This window comes from Globicephala melas, chromosome 17, assembly GCF_963455315.2.
Source record: "Globicephala melas chromosome 17, mGloMel1.2, whole genome shotgun sequence".
Classification (NCBI taxonomy): Eukaryota; Metazoa; Chordata; class Mammalia; order Artiodactyla; family Delphinidae; genus Globicephala; species Globicephala melas.
The window spans coordinates 52,050,229-52,075,017 of record NC_083330.1 but is presented as its reverse complement, the minus strand read 5'-3'; the positions used below and the strand labels follow the sequence as shown (position 1 = coordinate 52,075,017).

Sequence of the window (24,789 nt, the reverse complement as noted above, 5' to 3'; positions counted from 1 at the left end):
AAATAAATTTTTAAGAAATTATCATTGGTATATGATCAGAACTGTTTTGCACTGCTAAAGCTTATCAGTCTGCCTTCTGCCTTTGATAGGTAATTAAAAGTGATACAGACTTTCCTTCCACAAGTTGTTTTGTGGACATAGGAAAGAGTAGACTATGGAGATAAAAGCAAGCTAAGAGACACTAATGTGTTCCAATAAAACAATTTCCAATATTAAGTAAAGGACTACCTCAGAGATGTTGCAGGTTCAGTTCCAGACCACTGCAGTAAAGCAAATATTGCAATAAAGTGAGTCATATGCATTTTTTCACTTCTCATCACATATAAAAGTTATTTCACTACACTAGAGTCTACTAAGGGTGCAGTAGCATTATATGTAAAAACAGTGCACAAACCTTAATTTTAAAATACCTTAATTGCTAAAAAATGCTAACCAGCGTCTGACAAAGCAGGGTTGCCACAAACCTTCAATTTGTAAAAAAAAAAAAAAAAAAAGACACTATCTGCGAAGCACGATAAAGCAAAGTGCAGTAAAATGAGGTCTGTCTGTATCGAATAGAAGATAATGCCTGAAAAGTACTTAGTGAAATATCAGACATATGGTGGGCACTCAAAAAGAAAAAAACAAACAAACAATAATAGCATTTTTTATTCTGATTCTAGTTACTGTTATTATTTTAGCTGTTTTACAGTTAAGGGGGCAGTTCAGGGCTAATAAAATTTCAAAACTGATTTAACCTGTATGTTTCCAGTGGGAGAGCATGGGCTGGGCTGGGCGCCAGAATTGCTTGCTGCCTGCTTCACAGTTGGCCTTTTTCTGAGCAGGGCTTGTCTCCTCTGGCTCTAGGGAGAGTGAGATCGTGGAGCTGAAGTCCCAGCTGGCCCGAATGCGGGAGGACTGGATTGAGGAAGAATGCCACCGGGTGGAGGCCCAGCTGGCCCTCAAGGAAGCCAGGAAGGAGATCCAACAGCTCAAACAGGTCATCGAAACAATGAGGAGCAGCTTGGCCGATAAGGACAAAGGCATTCAGAAATATTTTGTGGACATAAACATTCAAAACAAGAAGCTGGAGTCTCTACTTCAGAGCATGGAGATGGCGCACAGTGGCTCTCTGAGGGACGAGCTGTGTCTCGACTTTCCGTGTGATTCCCTGGAGAAGGGCTTAGCCCCCAGCACGGCTTCTGGCCCGACGGCCGAGGCGCTGACCCCGGAGGAGCCGGGGGCCAACAGCGAGCTGCTGGGGGAACACAGCGCAGGCCACGGCACAGATGTGTTCGATGAGCTGGTGACAGCCACCACCGTGGAGGCCGGCGACCTGGAGCTGCTTCGTGCCAGCCCTGGGGCAAAGGTCCTCGAGTTGGAGGGTCAGGAAGAGGGCAGCGCGGTGGCAGAGCAGGCCGTGCAGACCGACGTGGTGCCCTACAGCCCTGCCGTCTCTGAGCTCATCCGGCATGTGCTCAAGCTCCAGGACCCCTGTCCCTCCAGCTCCACGTCCCCTGAGGATGAGTCCAGGGCCGACTCGATGGAAAGCTTCCTGGAGTCCATCTCTGCCATCATGGTCGATTTAACTCCAAGAAATCCAAACTCCGCCATCCTTTTGTCTCCCGTGGAGACCCCGACCGCCGAGGTGGGTCCGGAGGCACGTGGGAACCGCCTCATGAGAGAGCTGGATTTTGCAGGCTCCGCGGAGGAAAGGCTGAACAGCCTGGTCCCGCTGTGCGGCGGGGGCGTCGTGGGGCGGTACTGGAGCAGCAGTTTCCTGGTGGATCTCCTGGCCGTGGCGGCCCCCGTGGTCCCCACCGTGCTGTGGGCGTTCAGTACTCAGAGGGGGGGAACGGATCCCATCTACAACATCGGGGCGTTGCTGCGGGGCTGCTGCATGGTGGCCCTGCACTCGCTCCGCCGCACCACCTGTCATATCAAACCCTAGACAGAAGATGTCACTTCCGTGTGCCAGTCTGTCCCGTGTGGCCTGACGCTAGGTGGAGAAGCAGCGGGTCGACCTGTGGCGGTCTCTGTTCTGTCGTTTTTGCTCCTCGGTATTTGATTTGCACTATATTTAGTTGAAGCCTGTTCACTGTTTAAAACGGGAGGTATCTTCGAAGGCATGGAGACCTGGTTCCAGTACATGTCCCACCAGTGTGATATAGAAAGCATGCTCACGATCTTGCCGTGTCGTCTGAGGTACCCGTACTTATCCTAGTGGTGCAGGTAGAGAAAATGCAAAGTTTGCACTTTCAAGACAGCTTCTATAAGGCTGGCATGTTATCTCCTTGCTTTGCTTTTTGCCGTTATTTTAAAAATGTGTAATTGTTACAGCATTCCAGTGGTCTTGTGCATAGCAGGGGATTGTAACCAAAAAGAAAAATGTATTTGTGTAACTGGTTTGAAGAAGTCTTGATAGCTCTTTAGTGTCTTACTTGGGGTTGATAAGGTTTGAGTGTTTGCAGTTTTCTACTAGACGTAGCTCCAAAGTCTTAAATGGCTTGTCTGTTCTTAAACCTGTCAATTGATGAAACTATATGTAAGGTTTACATTGTATTAACTTATTTTTTGCTTATTATATATAGTGTTTTATTGAAAATCGTTTGTAACCACACACTTCAGCATGATGAAAATAAAGATTAGTGTTTCCATTTAAATAAATGTTCTATCCTCCTATAAAATATTTATCTCTGGGATTTTACTTTTACATATGGTAAGAAAGACTAAATGGATAGCAGATCCTTCCATCTTTAACAGTAGGGATCTGTAAAAATGGAATTAAATGATAAAGAGGGAAAATAATTATTAAAGAAAGGTGAGGACTTCCTACTCTGTCTTTTAAAAAGCATTGTTTTTGAAGACAAGTAGCTTTGATTGTTTGTTTGCTCTGAAATTATCCATACACTTGTTAGTCCACATATTTATTCAGTAAGGATATACTGGGTATTTTCAGGAAAGTTGGGCTGATTTTGTTTTAAAGCATGCTGGGGGTTCAGAGAGGGAGAAAATGCTGCACCGTATGTGTCCTCCCCTTGGAATAATAGGGTGAGAGTGGGTGGCTGGGAAGGGATGAGACAGTATTAAATCTGGATTACTTTATTCCTCACACCGATCTTGTGATATGGGTATTACTCTACAGATAAGGGCGCTGAGCCTTAAAGAGGTAGATTGCTCAGGATCTCATCTTTCATCTCTAGAAGCCAAGATTTCAAGGGTCTGCAAAGCAAATGACTTTTCCACTTTACACACAAATGGAAGAGACTGGGGAATATCCTAAGTTTTCACCCAGAAACTCCTCTTCACAGCACATATCACCTTTAAACGTACTGTATTGTCACTTACTATGTCTTGCTTATTGCTCATCTCCCCCACTAAAATACTAGGTCTCTGAGGGCAGAGATCTGTGTTCTGTTTCGTTCACAGAAAAATGTCAAGCACTTAGAACAGTAGGTGGCATATTGTAGGGGTTCTAAAAATAGCTGTTGAATGAATTCATCCAACAAATACTTACTGGGTGCTCACACGTTAGGCACTTCGCTAGGCCTGTCGTCGATAGCGAAGGAGACAGACAAGGCTTCTGCCTTCAGGGAACTCACATTCTGTCTGTGAAAGACACAGAACATGCCAACAAATGAACAAATTAATTCTGGATAGTGTAAGTGCTTCCAAGGGAATCAGATGCTTTGACCAAGACTGATGGGGACAAAGGCCAGGAACACCTGTCCGAAGAAATACCATTAGTGCTAATGGATGATAAAGAGCCAGCTGTGGGAAGATATGGGGGAGTAAAATTTTGCAAAAAGAACAGAGGCAAAGGCCCTGAGGCAGAAAAGGGCTTGACATGTTAGAGGGGCATCAAGGAGACCAGCGTAGCTAGAGCAGAGTGAGGGGCACGGGGGTGGCTGGAGAAGTGGAAGAGAAGCTAGTTCATATGGGGCCATGTAAACCATGGTAGGATTGGTGTGAATTTATTCCCACTGCAATGAGAAATATTAACAGACTTTATACAGGACAATGATACAATCTGGATTTCTTCCTTGCTTTCTTTTTTTTTCTTTTTTTGACTCTGTGGCTGCTATGGGCAGGATGTATTGTACGGAGGCAGGAGTGGCAGCAGGAAGACCACTGTAATAGTCCAGATGAGTGAAGACAATTTGGAGGTAGAAGTGGATATAGAGATTAAGTTGAATAATTAAAGATAGATCTTGAAAATAGTACTGGTGCAATTTGCTGATAGATGGGATGTGGGGAGGAGATGGGGTAGGGTTTAAGGAAGAGAGAAATTTAGGATCACTCAGGTTTTTGACTTGAGCATCTAGGTCAATAGTGGTGTCATTTACTGAGAATGGAAAAGTTCAACAGAAGCTAGTTTGGGACAATAAATTTGAGAAGTCTGTTAAATATGTGGAAATGTCAAGTGAGTAACTGCATGTATGAATGTGAAAATCACAGGAGTCATCAGGGCTAGGGTTATAAAACAGGGGTTCTTCAGCATTTACATACTGTTTAAAACCATGGGATGGATGAAATCATCCAGGGAGAGTGTAAAGAGGAAAAGAAGGCCAGGGACTGAGTCCAAGGGCACTTCTACATCTAGATAGAGGTGGAGGATGTAGAACCAACAAAACAGCCTGAGAGAGGCAGCCCAAAGGCAGGAGGAAAACTAGATAACTGCAATATTCTGAAAACCAAGAGCGGAGAACGGTCAACTGTGTTGAAATCCTATTAGGAAGCTGAGTAACATGAGAACAGATAGATGTCCACTGGCTTTGACAACAAAGTCTTAGTGACTGTCAAGATCATTTTCTTTGCAAAAATGGGGATGGAAGCCAGACTGGAGTGGGTTGGAGAGTGAATGGAAGCGAGAAAGCGGAAATCAATGTGTGCAGCTAATTTTTTTTGAAGTTTTACCGTGAATGGGGAGTAGGGCAGTGGGTAGCAGTTACAAGGGGATATGCGTTGCAAGGATCTGTTTTATTTTTCAATATTGAGAGGAGATAATGTTTGTAGGTTTTTGTGATTGAGCCAATGAAGAGAAAGAAACTGATGATCTAGGAGAGAAAGAATTAATTGAAGGAGGGAAGTCCTTGAGAAGACACAAAGGGACAGGATGGAGTTGTGGAGCGAGGTGGGCTGTCTCAGATAGGCTGTTTCTTCCGTGGGATACACACGTGCCTCAGGCACACATATGGGCTCTTACACAGCACACGCTCAGCAGCAGAGGGACTTGGCTGAAATGGAAGGGAAGCTGTTTCTGGAAGTGAATAATCGGAAGCTTCCCAAACTAATGAGCCATGCTGACATAGGTTCCTTCCTGTAGTCTAGCCCAGACCAACACCTAGATACTGCTATCTTCCTTACACTCCCTCCTCGTGTTTACTTTTCATCATTGCTAAATTAAGCATTTTTAAGAAAAATTACAAGCGTGTTTTTGGTATCCGTTTGTTGCTACAGAAACAAATAGAACCACATAAACTCAGAACTGTTCATCAGTTCAAGATGGATGGCAAGATGGGTGCTGGTGAAGAAGAATTCTCTGTGAGCTGCAAATGATTATGTTGATTACCACACTGGAGGCAGCTGATCCCAAACAGCAACTTGCTTTGTTGTCTTAATGACCTGTATCTTTTCTTTTACTCAAACCAGAAGATTCAAAGAAAGTTAACTCATTTGCAACAGTGGACACAGTGTAGTGTAACTTGTTATACACATGGAAACAAATCTGTGTGAAGGTAAAACAGGAGACCCTGGCAGTGGCTATTCTGTTTTTCTTTTTCTCCCTGCCTCCTTCCCCCACCTTTTCCTCCTCCTTCTTTCCCAGGGTTTCGATATGTATTGTGGAAAATTACTGCTTTTACTCAGAACAAAGTCTGTCACAAATGAGTCCCTCAGAGTAAATAAAAGATGGGTCATAGCTTGCATTTCGGAAGCCCAAGGCGTTGGCTGGTTTTGTGGACAGGAGGATCTGATCTCATAGAAAGAACTGCCTCAAAGTTGCTTTCCGTAATTTGGGTGCCTGTGATGTACAAACAGGCAGGAAGATGGAAAAAGAAGAACAATTCTACTCTATTGAATAAATTGCTGTCCCATCAAAGCAAATGTTAAACATTTCCTACAGTTATGTGTGCAAACATTCCAATTTATGAGAAAAGATTTTTCCCAAAGGGATATGCTGACCTTTCCAAGTTGAGCTGTTCAGAAAGGGGAAAAAAATGCAATACACTCAGATGCCAAGTGTTTCTGACATTTGTGGCAGGAGAAAAAGGAAGTCTGTGATTTGCATTTGTCATAGGCCCTGCCTAAGTAGTGGCTGGGTCCAATATGTTTTTCTCTTGAGGATTTTGAAAGTTTGGGGGTAGGTTCCGACTTCCATTTTGGCTCAGTGAGCACTTTTACAAAATTCACTTATTCCCAGTCTTACCAGGCAAAATGTGTACAATGAAGCAGTAACCTAGGCAATTAAAAATAGCAGTTTACAGAAATCAAATCTTGAAAGAATGTCAACAAACTCCCAATGGTCCTGGGAGAAAAAAAACAATTGGAAGGTCCAAATAGAATATAAACAACATGTTTATATCAGGTAATTATTTTCAAACCACTGGAAGACATTCTCTGCTGTGACTACTGATTCTCCCTCAATCACGATGATTGTGGTAACTAATGGTTATAACAATGATTCCAAAGAATTTTAAAATTAAAAAACGTTTAAATGCTACTCAAAAGTTTGTGTTAGAAGACCGGAATATTTCAGCAGCATTTAAGTTTTGTAAAAGGTGTGTCTCTCTCAAAAATAAATTTTCAACATAAAAAAACCCAATACACAAAACACATAAAAGTGCAGTGTTTGGAACAGGGCACCAGGCCTGGAGACCTCCCATTTGCCTCCCTCTCATCTCCTGCAGTGGTTCCAGTGTCACCTCTGCGAACAGTTTAAAAACCAGTTCACTATATACCAGGTTCTTTGAAAACTGCCACTTCAAGTAAGATCTCCTATGTGGTAACTCTCAGTTCATTGGAAGAATAAGTACTCTGGACTCGATCTTCTACTGTCCTAAACAAATTAATGCTTAATAGAGATGTTTTCTAACCTTTTCTCACAAAACTTTGTTTGCCTCTGCTCTGTTGATTTGAGTGGGAAGAGAGTCACTCCATCTCCAGAGGCAATGGAAGCATCTGGGATTATGGATGTGAAATGATGATGTAAAACCCACAGTCCAGGCTTTCTAGTGAATGCTGTTAAAGGCAGGCGTCAGAGCTTTCCTCCTCATGGCCCTAGAGTTCCTCCCATGGTAATCTTATCTGGCCCACCTTCAGAGATATTTTCACCCTTGTTCCTTGAAAGTAGCATTTCTGATCAAAGCTATTTGAATAACTGAAAAATTAAATTTTTGCTAGACTGTAGCTTTAATGGACTGGAATATGAAAACTACTAACAACTGCAATATTTCTCTAATTTGATGGTGCAGTAAGAAAGATCCTTTCTCTCCTTCCTTGCAATCAGATAGCTCACAGGGTTTGAAACGGTTTGCCAGCCTCACTTTCTACAGTAAACAATAGGTGCTGGCATTTTAAACTGACCTTTAATTCTTCTGAACCAGCGCATTATTTCTGGCTTGTATGGAGAAAATGAAAAACTTGAAAGCAGTCTTAATAATTTTCACACTGAAAGCAGTGCATGGAAAAAAGTTTTAAAGATGATCACCCAGGTACCACGTTACTCCACAAGGGCTCCTTCGAATCAAGACAGGCAACTAAAGAGGCCTGGATGCACTGCAGAGCTTCAAAAAGGAATCAAAATCACTTGTGTGCTTTAAACTTAAATAGGGCACACTTCATATCTCTATTCTTATGCACAGCTTACTTTATTGACCACTACAATAAAATACCGAGTAAAAAATTTTTTTTTCATTTATTTCAAGGGCCAGTATATCTAATGATGATGTCACTTTTCTCCATAAAATAGGTAACCACTCATTTTACCCAGGAATAGTCAACAGGTTTGGAAACTGCATTGCTGTATAAATTAAGGATTCAAATTAAGGTCTGAATATTTTAACAAATGAAACCAATTACAAGAAGATATTAATATCTTATAATGAGCCAAAATTGACCCAAGAATAAGAAACCATAGCAATTTCTCTCAACACACCACCAACTCAGACTATGTCCTTTGAGTTCCCGTTCACGGGGATGATTTTTTTTGTGCCAATCACTCTCTGAACCAGATCCTGAAGACACGTGTTAGGAAGATACCCGGACAAGGTCAGGGACACAATTTGTAGCAGGAAGGTCTCTGGGTGTAGTACTGGTCTGCACATGTATGAAACCTGTAACCTTGGCCTCATTTGAAATGTGACCCAATCAAGTGAGCTAATTGGCCTATGCAAATGTGTGAATATAAACCACACTTCATTTTGCCTTGATTATAACATCTGACCCAAGTAACCTGGAAATACATAATTATATGGCATTGACATTCAACCACAGTTGTTATTTATATGAAAATAAAAGCCAAGCTAATTTCTTTCATGTTTATTAAATAAATTCTTAGAAACACATTATCTACTATCATTTGTAACATCACTGAGCTCTTTAAGAACCAGAGAGGAATGACTAAAAGCTCACTCTTTGGCAGCTCGTAGTTTCATCAAGTGAAGATAGGCCTTCATAGTCCATTTAGAATGCTGATTAAACACTAATATAGCTGCTCTCAAAGCTTGCTATTTTCCTTTCCATTAAGCTGGCACACAATCGTCCTTCTAAGCTTTGGTTTCCTTACATGTCAGGTGGGGATAATGTCCACCTCAATGGATGTGAAGAGTCACTGATAGTTAAAATTCTCTGATGGTGCCGAGCCACAGTCAATGTTGATTCTCTTTCTTATTAAACTTGCAGTTCAACTTAAAGGTGTGTAAAAATTAATTTTGTAAGATCAGTCAACTTCTCCCACTCTCCTCAGGGAAGGGGCTGCAACATCAGTGTGTGGTGAGAGGTGGGAGGTGTGCACAGGATCCCATGAGAAAGTGCGTGCAGGGGCTCATAAGGAAGTGTGTGCAGGGGCTCACAACTACCGTTGTTGAGCACTTATATATGTTGCCAGGCACTATAATGAACACTCAGTCTCAGTTAACCCTTAAAACCACCACCACCATTCAAAAGATTTGCAATCACAGGCGATTTGTTTAATACTGCCCCATCTCTGCAGCAGCTGGAGAACTCTGAGAAGCTCTCAAAATTGATGGATCAGAGCAGTATATAGGCAAGGTCCCTGCAAAAATAGCCATGGAAGTTCCCTGAAGGGAAAGGCTGAGATTGTCTTGGGTGGTCAAAGACTTCTAGTGAGTTTCTCTGTAACACTCCTGATTGTGGATTAGCAGTTGCAACAGTAGTTATGCAAGGGTAGAAATCTGTCGTATGGGGTGGAGGATGAGGGGTCTTCTAGAATAGTGTCTCTTTCCAGCTTAGGAGATTGAGGCTTCTGGTGAAAAAGCATATTAACTACTCTCAAAACTTACTCTAGTTACTGAGCAGTCCAATGGCCACGACTAAGGGACACTGAAAATAAAAGATAGCAAGCAAAGTAGGGACTTCCCTGGTGGCACAGTGGTTAAGAATCTGCCTGCCAGTGCAGGGGACACGGGTTTGAGCCCTGGTCCGGGAAGATCCCACATGCCGCGGAGCAACTAAGCCTGTGTGCCACAACTACTGAGCCTGCGCTCTAGAGCCCACGAGCCACAACTACTGAAGCCCATGCGCCTAGAGCCCGTGCTCCGCAACAAGAGAAGCCACGGCAATGAGAAGCCTACGCACAGCAACGAAGACCCAACACAGCCAAAAATAAAATAAATGAATACACAAATTTAAGGGAAAAAAAAAAAAAAAGAAAGCAAAGTAAAAGAGGGACTTCCCTGGAGGTCCAGTGGGTAAGACTCCATGCTCCCAATGCAGGGGGCCCGGGTTCGATCCCTGGTCACGGAACTAGATCTCTCATGCATGCTGCAACTGAAGTCCATATGCCGCAACTAAGAAGTCCCATGCCGAAACTAAAGATCCCACAGGCTGCAAGGAAGATTCCGCGTGCCACAACTAAGACCTGGAACAGCCAAAATAAAACATAAATAAATAATAATTTTTAAAAAAGAAAGCAAAGTGAAAGAAAGTTACTAGCTGTTGATGTAACCTTGAAACAGCCTTGGTTGTAGTAAAGAAAATGGAAGTAAATTACACAAAGAAAAAAAAAGCTGTCTTTGATATTAGGAGAGAACAACTTAAATTTTAAAAATCTGCATAATGGGAAAAACAAGTTGATTAAGTTATTAGCTACTAAAATGAGCTCTTAATGGATCCACCATCTTCGTCAGCCCTCCATTCACCTGTAAGAGAGGGGAGAAGCTCCTTCACCTGCAGCCATCTGCAGGTCCTAGAGCACCCCAACCTCCCAATTTGACTTCAGCCAGAAGCACCCACCTTGGTAACTGCTGTATTCGCTGACACACTTATGAAAGATTTCCTCTGAACAAGAGGCTAAGGAGTGTGAAAATCGTTTCAGTAGGTTATCTCAAAGCTGAACTACAAAGGATTGAAGAAAATGTAAATGTTAGCTCTATGTGGCCCAGAGCATGCCTTTAGTAAATACATCATCCAGATGAGCACAATAAAGCAAATACTGCAACAAACCAAGTCACAGGAATGCTTTGGTTTCCCAGTGCATAGAAAAGTTACGTTTATACTATACTGTAGTCCATTAAGTGTGCAATAGCATTATGTCAAAAAAGTGTACATACCTCAACTTAAAAATTCTTTATTGCTAAATATGCTAACCATCATCTGAGCCTTCAGTGAGTCATAATCTTTTTCTGGTGGAGGGTCTTGCCTCCATGTTGATGGCTGCTGACTGATTAGGTTGGTGGTTGCTAAAGGCTGGGGTGGCTGTGAAAATTTCTTAAAGATAACAATGAAATTTGATGCACTGATTGACTCTTCCTTTCTAGGAATTATTTCTCTGTAGCATGCAGCGCTGTTTGATAGCATTTCACCCACAGTAGAACTTTTCTCAAAATTGGAGTCCCTCCTCCCAAACCCTGGTGCTGCTTTATCAATTAAGTGTATGTGATATTCTACATCCTCTGCTGCCACTTCAACAATCTTCACAGCATCTTCACCAGGAGCAGATTCCATCTCAAGAAACCACTTTCTTTGGCTCTTCCGTAAGAAGTAACTCCAGATCCATTTAGCTTTATCATGAGATTGCAGCAATTCAGTCACATCTTCAGGCTCCACTTCTAATTCTAGTTCTCTTGCTATTTCCACATCTGCAGTGACTTCCTCCACTGAAGTCTTGAACCCCTTAAAGTCATCCATGAGGGTTTTAAGCAACGTCTCCCAAATGCTTTTATGTTGATATTTTGACCCTTCCCCATGAATCATGAATGCTCCTAATGGCATCTAGAATGGTGAATCCTTTCCATACGGTTTTTAATTGACCTTGCCCAGATCCACCTGAGGAATAACTATCAATGGCAGCTATGGCCTTACAAATTGTATTTCTTAAATAATAAGACTTGAAAATCAAAATTACTCCCTTGATGCAAGAGCTGCAGAATGGATGCTGTGTTAGCAGGCTAGAAAACAATATGACTCTCATTGTACATCTCCATCAGAGCTGGAGCATTGTCCATAAGCAGGAATATTTTGAAAGGAATCTTTTTTTTTTTTTTGAGCAGTAGGTCTCAACAGTTGGCTTAAAATATTCAGTAAACCATATTGTAAACCGACATGCTGTTATCAATGCTTTGTTGTTCCATTTGTAGAGCACAGGCAGAGTAGATTTAGCATAATTCTTGAAGATCCTAGGATTTGGGGAATGGTAAATAAGCATTGGCTTCAACTTAAAGTCACCAGCTGCATTAGCCCCTAACGAGAGAGTCAGCCTGTCTCTTGAAGATTTGAAGCCAGGCATTGATTTCTCTCTACATACGAAAGTCCTACATGGCAACTTCTTCTCATGTAAACCTGTTTCACCTACATTGAAAATCTGTTGTTTACTGCAGCCATCTTCATGAATAATCTTAGCTAGATCTTCTGGATGACATTCTGCAACTTCTACATTAGCACTTGCTGCTTAACCTTGCACATTTGTTAGGGAAATAACTTCTTCCTTAAACCTCATGGACAAATCTCTGCTAGCTTCAAACTTTTCTTCTACCACTGCCTCACCTCTCAGCCCTCACAGAATTGAAGAGAGTTAGGGCCTTGCTCTGGATAAGGCTTCTGGATTAAAGGAATGTTGTGGGTAGTTTGATCTTCTATCCAGACCACTAAAACTTTCTCCATGTTAGCAATAAAGCTTTCTTATCTGTATGGTCCCTGGAGTAGCACTTTAAATTTCCTTCAAGAACTTTTCCTTTACATTCACAACTTGGCTGTTCGGCACAAGAGGCCTAGTTTGGGCCTATCTCAACTTTCAACATGCATTCCTCACAACTTAATCATTTCTAGCTTTCTGATTTAAAGTAAGAGATGTATGACTCTTCCTTTCTTTTGAACACTTAGAGGCCATCGTAGGGTTTTAAATTTGCCTAGTTTCAATATTGCCGTGTCTCAGAGAATAGGGAGGTGGAAGGAGAGGGACAAAGACGGGGGAAGGGCTAGTTGGTGAAGCAGGCAGAACACATACAACATTTATCAATTAAGTTCACTGTCGTATCTTATATGGGTATGGTTCACACCCCAAAAACAATAGTAAATTAAAAATCACTGATCACCATAACAAATACAATAATGAAAAAGTCTGAAATACTGTGAAAATACCAAAATGTAAAGAAGTGAGCAAAGGCTGTTGGAAAATTGGTGCTGATAAACTTGCTCAACACAGGGTTGCCACAAACCTTCAATTTGTTAAAAATACAGTATCTGCAAAGCACAACAAAGCAAAGTGCAATAAAACAAGGTATACCTACCTGTATTGACAAAGTTTAGGGTTTTTGGAACATTGGCCGTGGTTAAATTTATACTCTAGTGGTAAGCTTGTAGAGTGGTGTTGAAGATCAATCCAGATGCCAGTTTCTAGAGCTACCACCTTCTTCCCAACCACCAATCTTCATCCAGGAACAGTCACTGCCCTGGCCAGAGGCGAGTACATGTTGAAACTGAGGAATTCAGATGCTGAATATTGACTCAATTAAAGATGCTACTAAAAAAGAGCCAGGATTCAATTAGAGGATATCCCTAGCTAAAGCTTAATAAAAGGAGATGGCTAGAAACCATGAAATATATATATAAAAAACACAGAATAAGTTTCACATGTTTTTGATTATTTGTTATCTCAGTACATGAAATGCACAATTCAGATGATGGGTAGCACTGCACTAATTCTGTCTATGCCTATCCATATTTCTTTTTCACTTTTACTAATAAGCTTCTAAAACTGATAATCCTTTGCTAAAATTAAGAAACCATAAATTTAGAAGCTAAAGGAGCCAGTTTGCTACTAAAGGATTTATCATATGTATTTAACTCCATGACTTCTTTTGGAACAATATAACCAATTTAATACAGGAGTTTAGTTTACATACCAACAGAGGTCAAAAAATTCAAGAATTCATATCTATTCTTTCCATGAGAAAAATCTCTTTCTTCCTAATTAATCTATACAGAGTATAATTTCTATCCAGTCTTTATTTCTAAATAAACAAAAATAAAAAACCAAACAAAAAACAAAATCTCACACATGAAAATCATGACCAAAGCAGACTTCAATAACTATGGGGGAAAAAAAAGAAAAAAAAACTATGGGGGAAAAACAGTAAGACTGATTGTACTAAAGGAGAAATTATCCTTTCGAACCCCCAATTTAGAGAAAGCATGTAGCATTCCTATAATAACTAAAATAAATACAAATGACATAAGATAATTCATTTTTTATTAAAAATTTGAGTCTAATTCTATTTAATTGGGAGTTTACTGGCAAAAACTCTCTAATAAACATAACTGAAAATATAGCTTGGGGCTATAACAGGAAGTTCTTTTATCAAAGTTAAATTTCAACCGATTCCACTTTGCTGTACACCTGAAACTAACACACTGTAAATCAACTGTACTCCAATAAAAATTTTTTAAAAATAAAAAATAAATTGCATTTAGTCTGGAAGCTTAGGGGTAAGAACTTAGCTCATTGTATAGTTTGTGATTTTACCATGAAATATCACTTTAATTCAAATAAATTAGCAGTATTTGGCCTGTAGAGTATTTACGACATTTTCAAAATCCACAAAATGTTCATTTGGGCAACAGCTTTTAAGAAAGTAAAAATATTAAATTCTAAAGCCATAGAAGGTCAGGCTGGATGTATTTTAATTGTGGAGACAAAATTAATGAGATTTTAAACTATCAAATCTACATTTTTCCCTATGAACACAGTCTATATCTATTTCCTGAAAACTATTTTGGAGCTAGTCAACATCTGAAAATAGAAGTATTATTATTCCTATCTTGTTTTAATAAATCAATAATGTTACCTTAGTCAACAACATAGGTAACCTGTATTATGTCAGATATATAAAACTGATACAGAAATTATCTAAAAGCTTTGAAATAGTAAAACTGAAGGCTATATGCATTTGTAAATTAATACCTTTTGGTGGGGAGGAACTAAGGTACTTAAAGATACCATAACATCTTAAAATCTACAATGACAGGGAAAAACTACTAATACTAGCTTTTAAAACTCACAAGTTATAATAATGTAAAACAAATTTGCCATTTTAACTGATTTTCAATATGTTTATACATGTAATATAAATGACAAATATGTATAACAACACCATCTAAAAGAAAACAATGATGTACAAAATGTTTGTACTAAATAAAATTATTGCATTTAATGTCATTTTCTTGAAAACTGAAATTACTAGATCCCTAATGAATACCAGTTCAAGTTAAAGGAAATGTGTGCCAATACCAGCTTCTGACAACAAAAATAAGAAGTTAAAGCTCTGCAAGTCTGTCTGATTTAGGTCAGGTAATCATGGAAACAAAAGAATATTTAAAATTATTTATTTTATCATTATGCACAATGAAGGAAAGCATTATAGACAGCAGAGTTCTTTCCCACCATAAAATTTACACCCATTTAATCAGCTAGAAACACTAGCTTGAAGAGGTACTGATATATTTCATTTGTAATAATTTATCTACAGCAAACAATGGTCTTACAGTTGGAACATGTTGAAGAAAATATTGTCTCACAAGTCTTTTGTGTTCTTTGAGTCTCAATCACCAAGAGTTCAAGGGACTTTGAGAGAATCCTGGTGTCCTGTATGGCCTGATGAATGCATCAAAATCCAGCAGAGTATTTGTATTCTGGAAATACTCTTAGCTCCATACAAATGTTGCTTGGGTTGTGGAGCTCATATTTCTCCCACTGGCACTATGCATCTGAAGGACATTTTGTTATGAAAGTTTCACACCAATTTTGTTTTGTTCCTTCTTCATTAGCCGCTGTGCTTCCTTTTCCATTTTCTTCCTTTGTTGTTCTGCTGCTCTCTTTTCTCTGTCTGCTATCTTCTGCTGCCTGAAAAGAAACATATTCGTATTTTTACTTTTAGAAAACACCACACAGGTAAAATGGTGAATAAATTCCAGAAAGAAACAGCACTGCCCTTTTATTATCATCAAATTTAAGGTTAAAAAGTCTTCATTCTTCTCACTGCTTTGAAATTTCAAAGATTTTCAAAAACAGTATATATTTTTTTAATCTTTAGAACATGACTTACAAAATAAAAAAGGTATTATCTCTGGTTTAAAAATAAGTAAAATGGGGGCTTCCCTGGTGGCGCAGTGGTTGAGAGTCCACCTGCTGATGCAGGGGACACGGGTTCGTGCCCCGGTCCAGGAAGATCCCACATGCCGCGGAGCGGCTGGGCCCATGAGCCATGGCTGCTGAGCCTGCGCGTCCGGAGTCTGTGCTCCGCAACGGGAGAGGCCACAACATGAGAGGCCCGCGTATCACAAAAAAAAAAAAAAAAAAGTAAAATGGGGCATTCAGGTTAAGTGAAATGTCCAAAATTATAAGATTAAGGTTAAGAACCCACATCTCCTGATCCCTCTTCTTCAGATTATTTTCACTAAAACACTACTTCCATTGGACCACACCTTCTTTTTGGTACCATTCAGAAAAGCCTGATATTTAGGATTAAATACTGTTATTATAATAGTTAAAAATAGTCAGCTAAAGGATGTCAAGAACACAGATGTACAGAGCACAAAGCAAAGAGAAAATGGAAACCTAAGACATGACTTCCAACTAGAAGCTAGAAATCTATTTAAAGATTTGACTAGCTCTACTAATGAAGGGGCAGAATGGTGGGTATTTACTAATTACACATTATGAAATACCTTCCCCCAGTCCCTCCCTAACTCCACTGATCTAGAATCACTAAACCCCTCTATATTTATTGATTTTTTTAAATTGAAGTAGAGTTGATTTACAATGTTCTGTTAATTTCCACTGTATGGTAAAGTGATTCATTTATGCATATATACACATTTTTTAAAATATTCTTTTCAATTATGGTTTATCACAGGATATTGAATATAGTCTGTATACTATACAGTCGGACCTTGTCATTTATCCGTTCTATATATGGTAGTTTGCATCTGCTAACCTCCAAGTCTCAATCCACCCCCACCCCCGCCCGGCAACCACAAGTCTGTTCTCTATGTCTGTGAGTCTGTTTCTGTTTCGTAGATAGGTTCATTTGTGTCATATTTTAGATTCCACATCTAAGTGCTCTATCTTATTGATTTGTATGGGAAGTGGGAGTAGGAGTGTGGTGATGAAATAGGAGAAAGAAGAACAGAAGTTGGTCCTGGGTCTGAAGGTTTAGGATATGAGAAAGTAAGTCAAGAAGCACACAAGGCTGAGGAAGGAAGCTGTAGGGCACAGCTGGGCAGCAGATAGGCAACACTGGATTATATAGAGAAAAATCTAGTGTGGATTACCCATATATGGGACAGCTCAAAGCTGGCTATAGTGAGTGAAATGTATATACACTTCTCAATCATACTTACAAATGGGAGTAAGCAGAGGTATGGATGACCAAAATTCAAGACAGTAGAGAGCCTTAGTTTAGGCAACATTTTGACCATCATTATCAATTAACTAAAATTTCAAAAGAATAGTTTTAAAAAATCTACTTTTCAATAGCTCTGCTCACTTTCAAGCAAAACTGATATCTGCACTAAAAACATCAAAATGTCTGTGGCAAAAAAAGAAAGAGAAAAAGAATTAAAAAGGGCTGGCTAGGTTACAAACATAAGATAATTGAGCTTTGACCTAGTTACTAGCTGATATATAAACATCAGCAATTAATATTTCTGGTACAAGAGGCAACTTAGACATTAATGCAGACAAAATATATTTTTCCTGTCCAGATACATGTCTGGAATCACTAAGGTACCAGAATCTTTTTCCTTAATGATACTGATCATAGTACTGGCAGTATTTAAAGTGGCAATGGGGAACAGGCTAGGTTAGAGGCTATGGATTATGGATACACTTTTAAAATTCTCAGTGTTATCCTGAGGGCGGTAACAACATATGGAAGTGTTTTTGGCTCTACTTATGCAACCTGAAGCAAGAAACATGTCTATTACTGACTAATAGGATCCCTCTCCCAAGCTGTCATATCAAAAGCACTAAGTTTGAGTTTTTTGGTTTTGTTTTGTTCAGGGTGCAAGAAGATAGGGTGAAAAAGAAAAGGTTTTTGTACAGTGAATGTTCAGCTACTTGTGAACTCATAAACTCTACAGTGTTGGCATTAAGATTACTGGATTCAAAATGAATAGCTCCTTCCTTTATCATCCTTGTGGTTGATGACACCAATCATCATTAGAATCCCCAAAATGTTCTAAAATACCCAGACTTCTGTATCTATGATTTATCCAAAAGAAACAGAGTAAAAAATAAAAAATGAAAAAACAAGTGACACCTTTTTTGAAATCCATGCAACATAAATGTTTACAATTTTAAAACTATTTCCTTTATACTGAATAATTATCAAGCAGGAACTAAATATTTTAAACTCTCACAAATTTACTAATGTGACCCCTTCCTGTTTAAAAAAAAAAATGCTGAAAACAGTAAGCACAAGATCAAAAAGAGGTCAGCCTTAACTCCCAGTTATTTAACTACACCCTCTGCTGGTTGTTCAAGGTAATTATAATTTATTGGTAAAGAGAGGAAAGGACAACACAAAAATGAAATCAGTTGTTTCGTTAAGATAGTCAAATAAAGAGTAATTCATTTTCTTTTTTTTCGATACGCGGGCCTAACTGTTGTGGCCTCTCCCATTGCGGAGCACAGACTCCGGACGCGCAGGCTCAGCGGCCATGGCTCACGGGCCTAGCCCCTCCGCGGCATGTGGGATCTTCCCGGACCGGGGCACGAACCCGCGTCCCCTGCATCGGCAGGCGGACTCTCAACCACTGCGCCACCAGGGAAGCCCAAGAGTAATTCATTTTCTATCCCAATTATAAAAGCCATATTTGAAAAAAACACATTGCTATATTTTACTTTATCATCTTGAAAAATGCAAAAGTAATTTAGATACATTTACATATCTGAGTTTTCATCAGTGATGAGTCACAGACTCTCTCAAGGTAAATTTTCTTTTTGACCTAATGTGGTAGTAGCAAGAATTGAGTTACTGCTCACAAAAACAAAAAAATAAGAACATAACCAACAAAAACAAACTTGAAAACCTCCAGAATAATATTTCCTGTAGAGCAGGCAGTAAGTATATGACTTATCTTATCTACCTCAGGGCTTTCAAGTACATAAATTGAAGTACACATACAAATGTAGAGTACAATACAAGTTATTTTCAAATAGCAGTGCTATTCACTGCTCTATTCAAATGAGCAGTGCTGGCACTATGCCAGACCACGGGGAAACAAAACTAAAGGTATAACTTCTGACCTAGAGAACATACATTGTTGTGACTCACATTTCACGGCAGGACATTTCAAGAGATAAATATATTTTATAGGGAATGAAGTATAAAGCATATAGTTCAATATCGTGTATATATGTAAAAGGTTTCATTCTCCATTAATAAATTATTCTTTTGTATCTATATTGCTTTAAATTGTTGGTTTCTGTGAGGTTTTAATCATATAAAATAGCATATGTAGTCTGAAATACAAAAAAAACTATCCCATATTATCAAGGTTCAAATGAGAATGACGAAAAATACAACATTTGGCAGAATAAGCTTTCTTGACCTTAAATGCGACATGGACAAAACCAGTTCTTCTACTCAGGCTGCAGTGTAAATATTACTCAAATACCTCAGAACTTCTTCGGCTTGCCAGGCCGCATCTTCCTCTTCTTCCCATGCATTGGTATTTTCCTGCCAGGTATCCAAGTCACCTAATTCAGGCTACAATAAAACAAAACAAAGCAAAATTACAATGGTCAAGAGCCATCCTTTTTCCACTCAGTGGTCAAGACAGTATTTTTGTTTAAAAGAATTTATTATTTATTTATTTATTTTTTGGCTGTGTTGGGTCTTCATTGCTGTGCGCGCGGCTTTCTTAGTTGCAGTGAGCGGGGACCACTCATTGTTGTGATGCGTGGGCTTCTCATTGTGGTGACTTCTCCTGTTGCGAAGCACGGGCTCTAGGTGCGTGGGCTTCAGTAGTTGTTGCTCGCGGGTTCTACAGCACAGGCTCAGCAGTTGTGGTGCACGGGCTTAGCTGCTCTGTGGCATGTGAGATTTTCCCGGACCAGGGCTCGAACCCATGTGCCCTGCATTGGGAGGCAGATTCCTAACCACTGCGCAACCAGGGAAGCCCAAGAAGAGTATCTTTTAAAGCATAACTCAGACCTTGTCATTGCCCTGTATCTTCTCCACTTTCTTAACACATCCTATATAGGCTCAAATGGTTGCCCCTGGTTTGCCTGGAACTGAGGGATTTCCTGAGACGCATGACCTTCCATACTCAACAGTCCTGGCAAGTCCAGGTTTCTTCCTATTTTATGTTTTAAACGATACTCCTTTTATATTAACTTTTCTTTTTTTGCCTACTTTAGTTTGGAATAGACAAGAATAGAACATTTGTTCTCTCTGTTATCTCTCTTTTCAATAAGAAGAAGGAGTGGGGGGTGGAGGAAAGAGAAGAGACAGACTGATCCCAGGCTGGATTAGAGATGCTTGACTGGACTACTCTGTGCTGGGGAGATGAACTGGAAGAACCAACGTCTCCAAACTAGCATAGTCATCTCCATTTAAGCACAAGTAATTTTCTAGATTTTTCAGTGGCAGTTACTGTCTGGGTCCCAGGGAAAAATGACAAGTCAGGCAAAATTTACTATTTATTGGAGTACTTCTATATCGTGCTTCCTTTTGCCTGTCTTACTTGATACCATCAGGCTGGCCACACTACCTTCTACTATTCCCCAGGCCAGACCTCTAAAAGTTCACTTTTTCCTTCCACAAACAATGAAAATGCTCATTCTAGAATGTTTAGTTGGTGGGGAAATAATTACATGCATAAAATAACTGGCACCAAGCTGTGAACAGATTTATTATATTCTCTTTTGAGCACTTAGACCTAAAACCGAAATAAAAAGTGTTGAATTTTCTGCTCTTAACCATAAATGAGATACAATCCACTGTTAAAAAATTTTTTAAAAAAATTTCTGATTGTATGTTTAATGTAAATTTCTAAAAGTAAACTAGCTAAATCAAAGAAAAGGATTTTCAAAGTCACTGAATGACTCTCTTGAAAAGTTATACCAACTTATTCTCCTGACAGCAGTAGGTGGAAGTCTTGTTTCCTTGCATTTTTGTCAATACGAGTAGGTAATTGCCTTCTTTTCTATCTTTGCTAATATGTTAAGATTTTAAATGGTGTCTTGTTAATTTACTTTGAATTTCTTTGAGAACTAATAAGATCAAACTTTTCTTCATGTTATCAGGTATGTCTATTTCTTATTTGTAAATTTATCCATTTTTCCACTGAGGTGTTTGACTTTTAGTGTATAAAACATTTAGATACAAAAAAGGTGAAATGACTATGACCATAAAAAAAAGAGTAACTGATCCTTTAGTAGAGACGGTCTTCGAAGTAAAGAAAAAGTTTTAATTAACAGATTTGCTACATTAAAAACTAAATACATCTGCCCATTAAAAACATCCAAACTAAATTATAAAGCCGATAATAAAGTGAAAATTGTAAACGATGACAGAAAAGAGTTAATATCCTTAGTATAAAAAGAGCTATCACAGAATTAGGAATTCTGTGGATTCCTAATCCACAGAAACTATGAGATAAAAAAAATATTTATTGTTGTTCAAGCCACTAAGTGTGAGGTTGTTATACAACAATGGATAACTAATGTAATCAAGCAGTCAATAATTACTAATCAGTAATTAATCAATCAAAACATACTTAAAAGCTAGGGTCTGGGGAGGGGTCTGGACAGTGGTGTGTTTTAAAAAGTTCAAAGGGACAATCATCGACAAGAAGACACTGGAACTCACCAAAAAAGATACCCCACATCCAAAGACAAAGGAGAAGTCACAATGAGACGGTAGGAGGGGCGCAATCACAGTAAAATCAAATCCCATAACTGCTGGGTGGGTGACTCACAGACTGAAGAACACTTATACCACAGAAGTCCACCCACTGGAGTGAAGGTTCTGAGCCCCACGTCAGGCTTCCCAACCTGGGGGTCCGGCAACGGGAGAAGGAACTCCTAGAGAATCAGACTTTGAAGACTAGTGGGATCTGATTGCAGGACTTTGACAGGACTGGGGGAAACAGAGACTGCACTCTTGGAGGGCACACACAAAGTAGTGTGTGCATCGGGACACAGGGGAAGGAGCAGTGAACCCAGGGGAGACTGAACCAGACCTACCTGCTAGTGTTGGAGGGTCTCCTGCAGAGGTGGCGGGAGGCTGTGTGTCACCGTGGGGACAAGGACACTGGCAGCAGAAGTTCTGGGAAGTACTCCTTGGCGTGAACCCTCCAAGAGTCTGTCATTAGCCCCACCAAAGAGCCCAGGTAGGCTCCAGTGTTGGGTTGCCTCAGGCCAAAAACCCAACAGGGAGGGAACCCAGCCACACCCTTCAACAGTCAAGTGGATTAAAGTTTTACTGAGCTCTGCCCACCAGAGCAACAGTCAGCTCTACCCACCACCAGTCCCTCCCATCAAAAAACTTACACAAGCCTCTTAGATAGCCTCATCCACCAGAGGGCAGACAGCAGAAGCAAGAAGAACTACAATCCTGCAGCCTGTGGGACAAAAACACATTCACAGAAAGAGACAAGATGAAAAGGCAGAGGGCTATGTACCAGATGAAGGAACAAGATAAACCCCCAGAAAAATGACTAAATGAAGTGGAGACAGGCAACCTTCCAGAAAAAGGATTCAGAATAATGATAGTGAAGATGATCCAGGACCTCGGAAAAAGAATGGAGGCAAAGATCGAGAAGGTGCAAGAAATGTTTAACAAAGACCTAGAAGAATTAAAGAACAAACAAACAGAGATGAACAATACAATAACTGAAATGAAAACTACACTAGAAGGAATCAATAGCAGAATAACTGAGGCAGAAGAACCGATAAGTGACCTGGAAGACAGAATGATGGAATTCACTGCTGTGGAACAGAATAAAGAAAAGAGAATGAAAAGAAATGATGACAGCCTAAGAGACCTCTGGGACAACATTAAACGCAACAACATTCGCATTATAGGGTTCCCAGAAGGAGAAGAGAGAGAGAAAGGACCAAAGAAAATATTTGAAGAGATTATAGTCGAAAACTTCCCTAACATGGGAAAGGAAATAGACACCCAAGTCCAGGAAGCGCAGAGAGTCCCATACAGGATAAACCAAAGGAGAAGCACACAAAGACACATAGTAAGCAAATTGGCAAAAATTAAAGACAAAGAAAAATTATTGCAAGCAGCAAGGGAAAAATGACAAAATAACCTACAAGGGAACTCCCATAAGGTTAACAGCTGATTTCTCAGCAGAAACTCTACAAGCCAGAAGACAGTGGCATGATATACTTAAAGTGATGAAGGGGAAGAACCTACAACCAAGATTACTCTACCTGGCAAGGATCTCATTCAGATTCGATGGAGAAATCAAAAGCTTTACAGACAAGCAAAAGCTAAGAGAATTCAGCACCACCAAACCAGCTCTACAACAAATGCTAAAGGAACTTCTCTAAGTGGGAAACACAAGAGAAGAAAAGGACCTACAAAAACAAACCCAAAACAATTAAGAAAATGGTCATAGGAACATACATATCTATAATTACCTTAAATGTGAATGGATTAAATGCTCCAACCAAAAGACACAGGCTTGCTGAATGGATACAAAAACAAGACCCATCTATATGCTGTCTACAAGAGACCCACTTCAGACCTAGGGACACATACAGACTGAAAGTGAGGGGATGGAAAGATATTCCATGCAAATGGAAATCAAAAGAAAGCTGGAGTAACAATACTCATATCAGATAAAATAGACATTAAAATAAAGAATGTTACAAGAGACAAGGAAGAACACTACATAATGATCGAAGGATCAATCCAAGAAGAAGATATAACAATTATAAATATATATGCACCCAACATAGGAGCACCTCAATATATAAGGCAACTGCTAACAGCTATTAAAGAGGAAATCGACAGTAACACAATAATAGTGGGGGTCTTCACTTACACCAATGGACAGATCATCCAAAATGAAAATAAATAAGGAAACAGAAGCTTTAAATGACACAACAGACCAGATAGAATTAATTGATATTTATAGGACATTCCATCCAAAAATAGCAGATTACACTTTCTTCTCAAGTGCACACGGGATTCTCCAGGATAGATCACATCTTGGGTCACAAATCAAGCCTCAGAAAATTTAAGAAAATTGAAATCATATCAAGTATCTTTTCTGACCACAACACTATGAGATTAGAAATGAATTACAGGGAAAAAAATGTAAAAAAACACAAACACATGGAGGCTAAACAATACGTTACTAAATAACCAAGAGGTCACTGAAGAAATCAAAGAGAAAATCAAAAAATACCTAGAGACAAATGACAATGAAAACACGACAATCCAAAACCTATGGGATGCAGCAAAAGCAGTTCTAAGAGGGAAGTTTATACCTATACAAGTCTACCTCAAGAAACAAGAAAAATCTCAAATAAACAATCTAACCTTACACCTAAAGGAACTAGAGAAAGAAGAACAAACAAAACCCAAAGTGAGCAGAAGGAAAGAAATCATAAAGATCGGAGCAGAAATAAATGAAATAGAAACAAAGAAAACAATAGCAAAGATCAATAAAACTAAAAGCTGATTCTTTGAGAAGATAAACAAAATTGATAAACCATTAGCCAGACTCATCCAGAAAAAGAGGGAGAGGACTCAAATCAATAAAATTAGAAATGAAAAAGGAGAAGTTACAACAGACACCACTGAAATACAAAGCAACCCAAGAGACTACTACAAGCAACTGTATGCCAATAAAATGGACAACCTGGAAGAAATGCACAAATTCTTAGAAAGGTATAACCTTCCAAGACTGAACCAGGAAGAAATAGAAAATACAAACGACCAATCACAAGTAATGAAATGGAAACTGTGATTAAAAATCTTCCAACAGGGCTTCCCTGGTGGCACAGTGGTTGAGAGTCTGCCTGCCGATGCAGGGGACATGGGTTCGTGCCCCAGCCCGGGAAGATCCCACAAGGCACAGAGTGGCTGGGCCCACGAGCCA

At 39.6% G+C, this 24,789-nt stretch overlaps 2 protein-coding genes across 12 annotated transcripts in view; one reads left to right on the top strand and one right to left on the bottom strand.

Moving 5' to 3' along the window:
- SYBU (syntabulin) overlaps positions 1-2,668 on the top strand; it is a 112,769-nt gene extending 110,101 nt beyond the window's left edge. For all 10 annotated transcript variants that reach the window (XM_060287555.1, XM_060287556.2, XM_060287557.2 and 7 more), the window contains one exon: positions 847-2,668. In XM_060287555.1, the coding sequence (XP_060143538.1) occupies positions 847-1,930 (1,084 nt within the window). In that variant the 3' untranslated portion in view covers positions 1,931-2,668. The remainder of the gene's footprint in view (positions 1-846) is intronic.
- Positions 2,669-13,738: 11,070 nt separating this feature from the next.
- Positions 13,739-24,789, bottom strand: part of EBAG9 (estrogen receptor binding site associated antigen 9) — a 32,713-nt gene continuing 21,662 nt past the window's right edge. For both annotated transcript variants that reach the window (XM_030863111.3, XM_030863110.3), the window contains exons 7-8: positions 19,336-19,427; positions 13,739-15,556 (exon numbers count right to left, since the gene is read on the bottom strand). In XM_030863111.3, the coding sequence (XP_030718971.1) occupies positions 15,436-15,556; positions 19,336-19,427 (213 nt within the window). In that variant the 3' untranslated portion in view covers positions 13,739-15,435. The remainder of the gene's footprint in view (positions 15,557-19,335; positions 19,428-24,789) is intronic.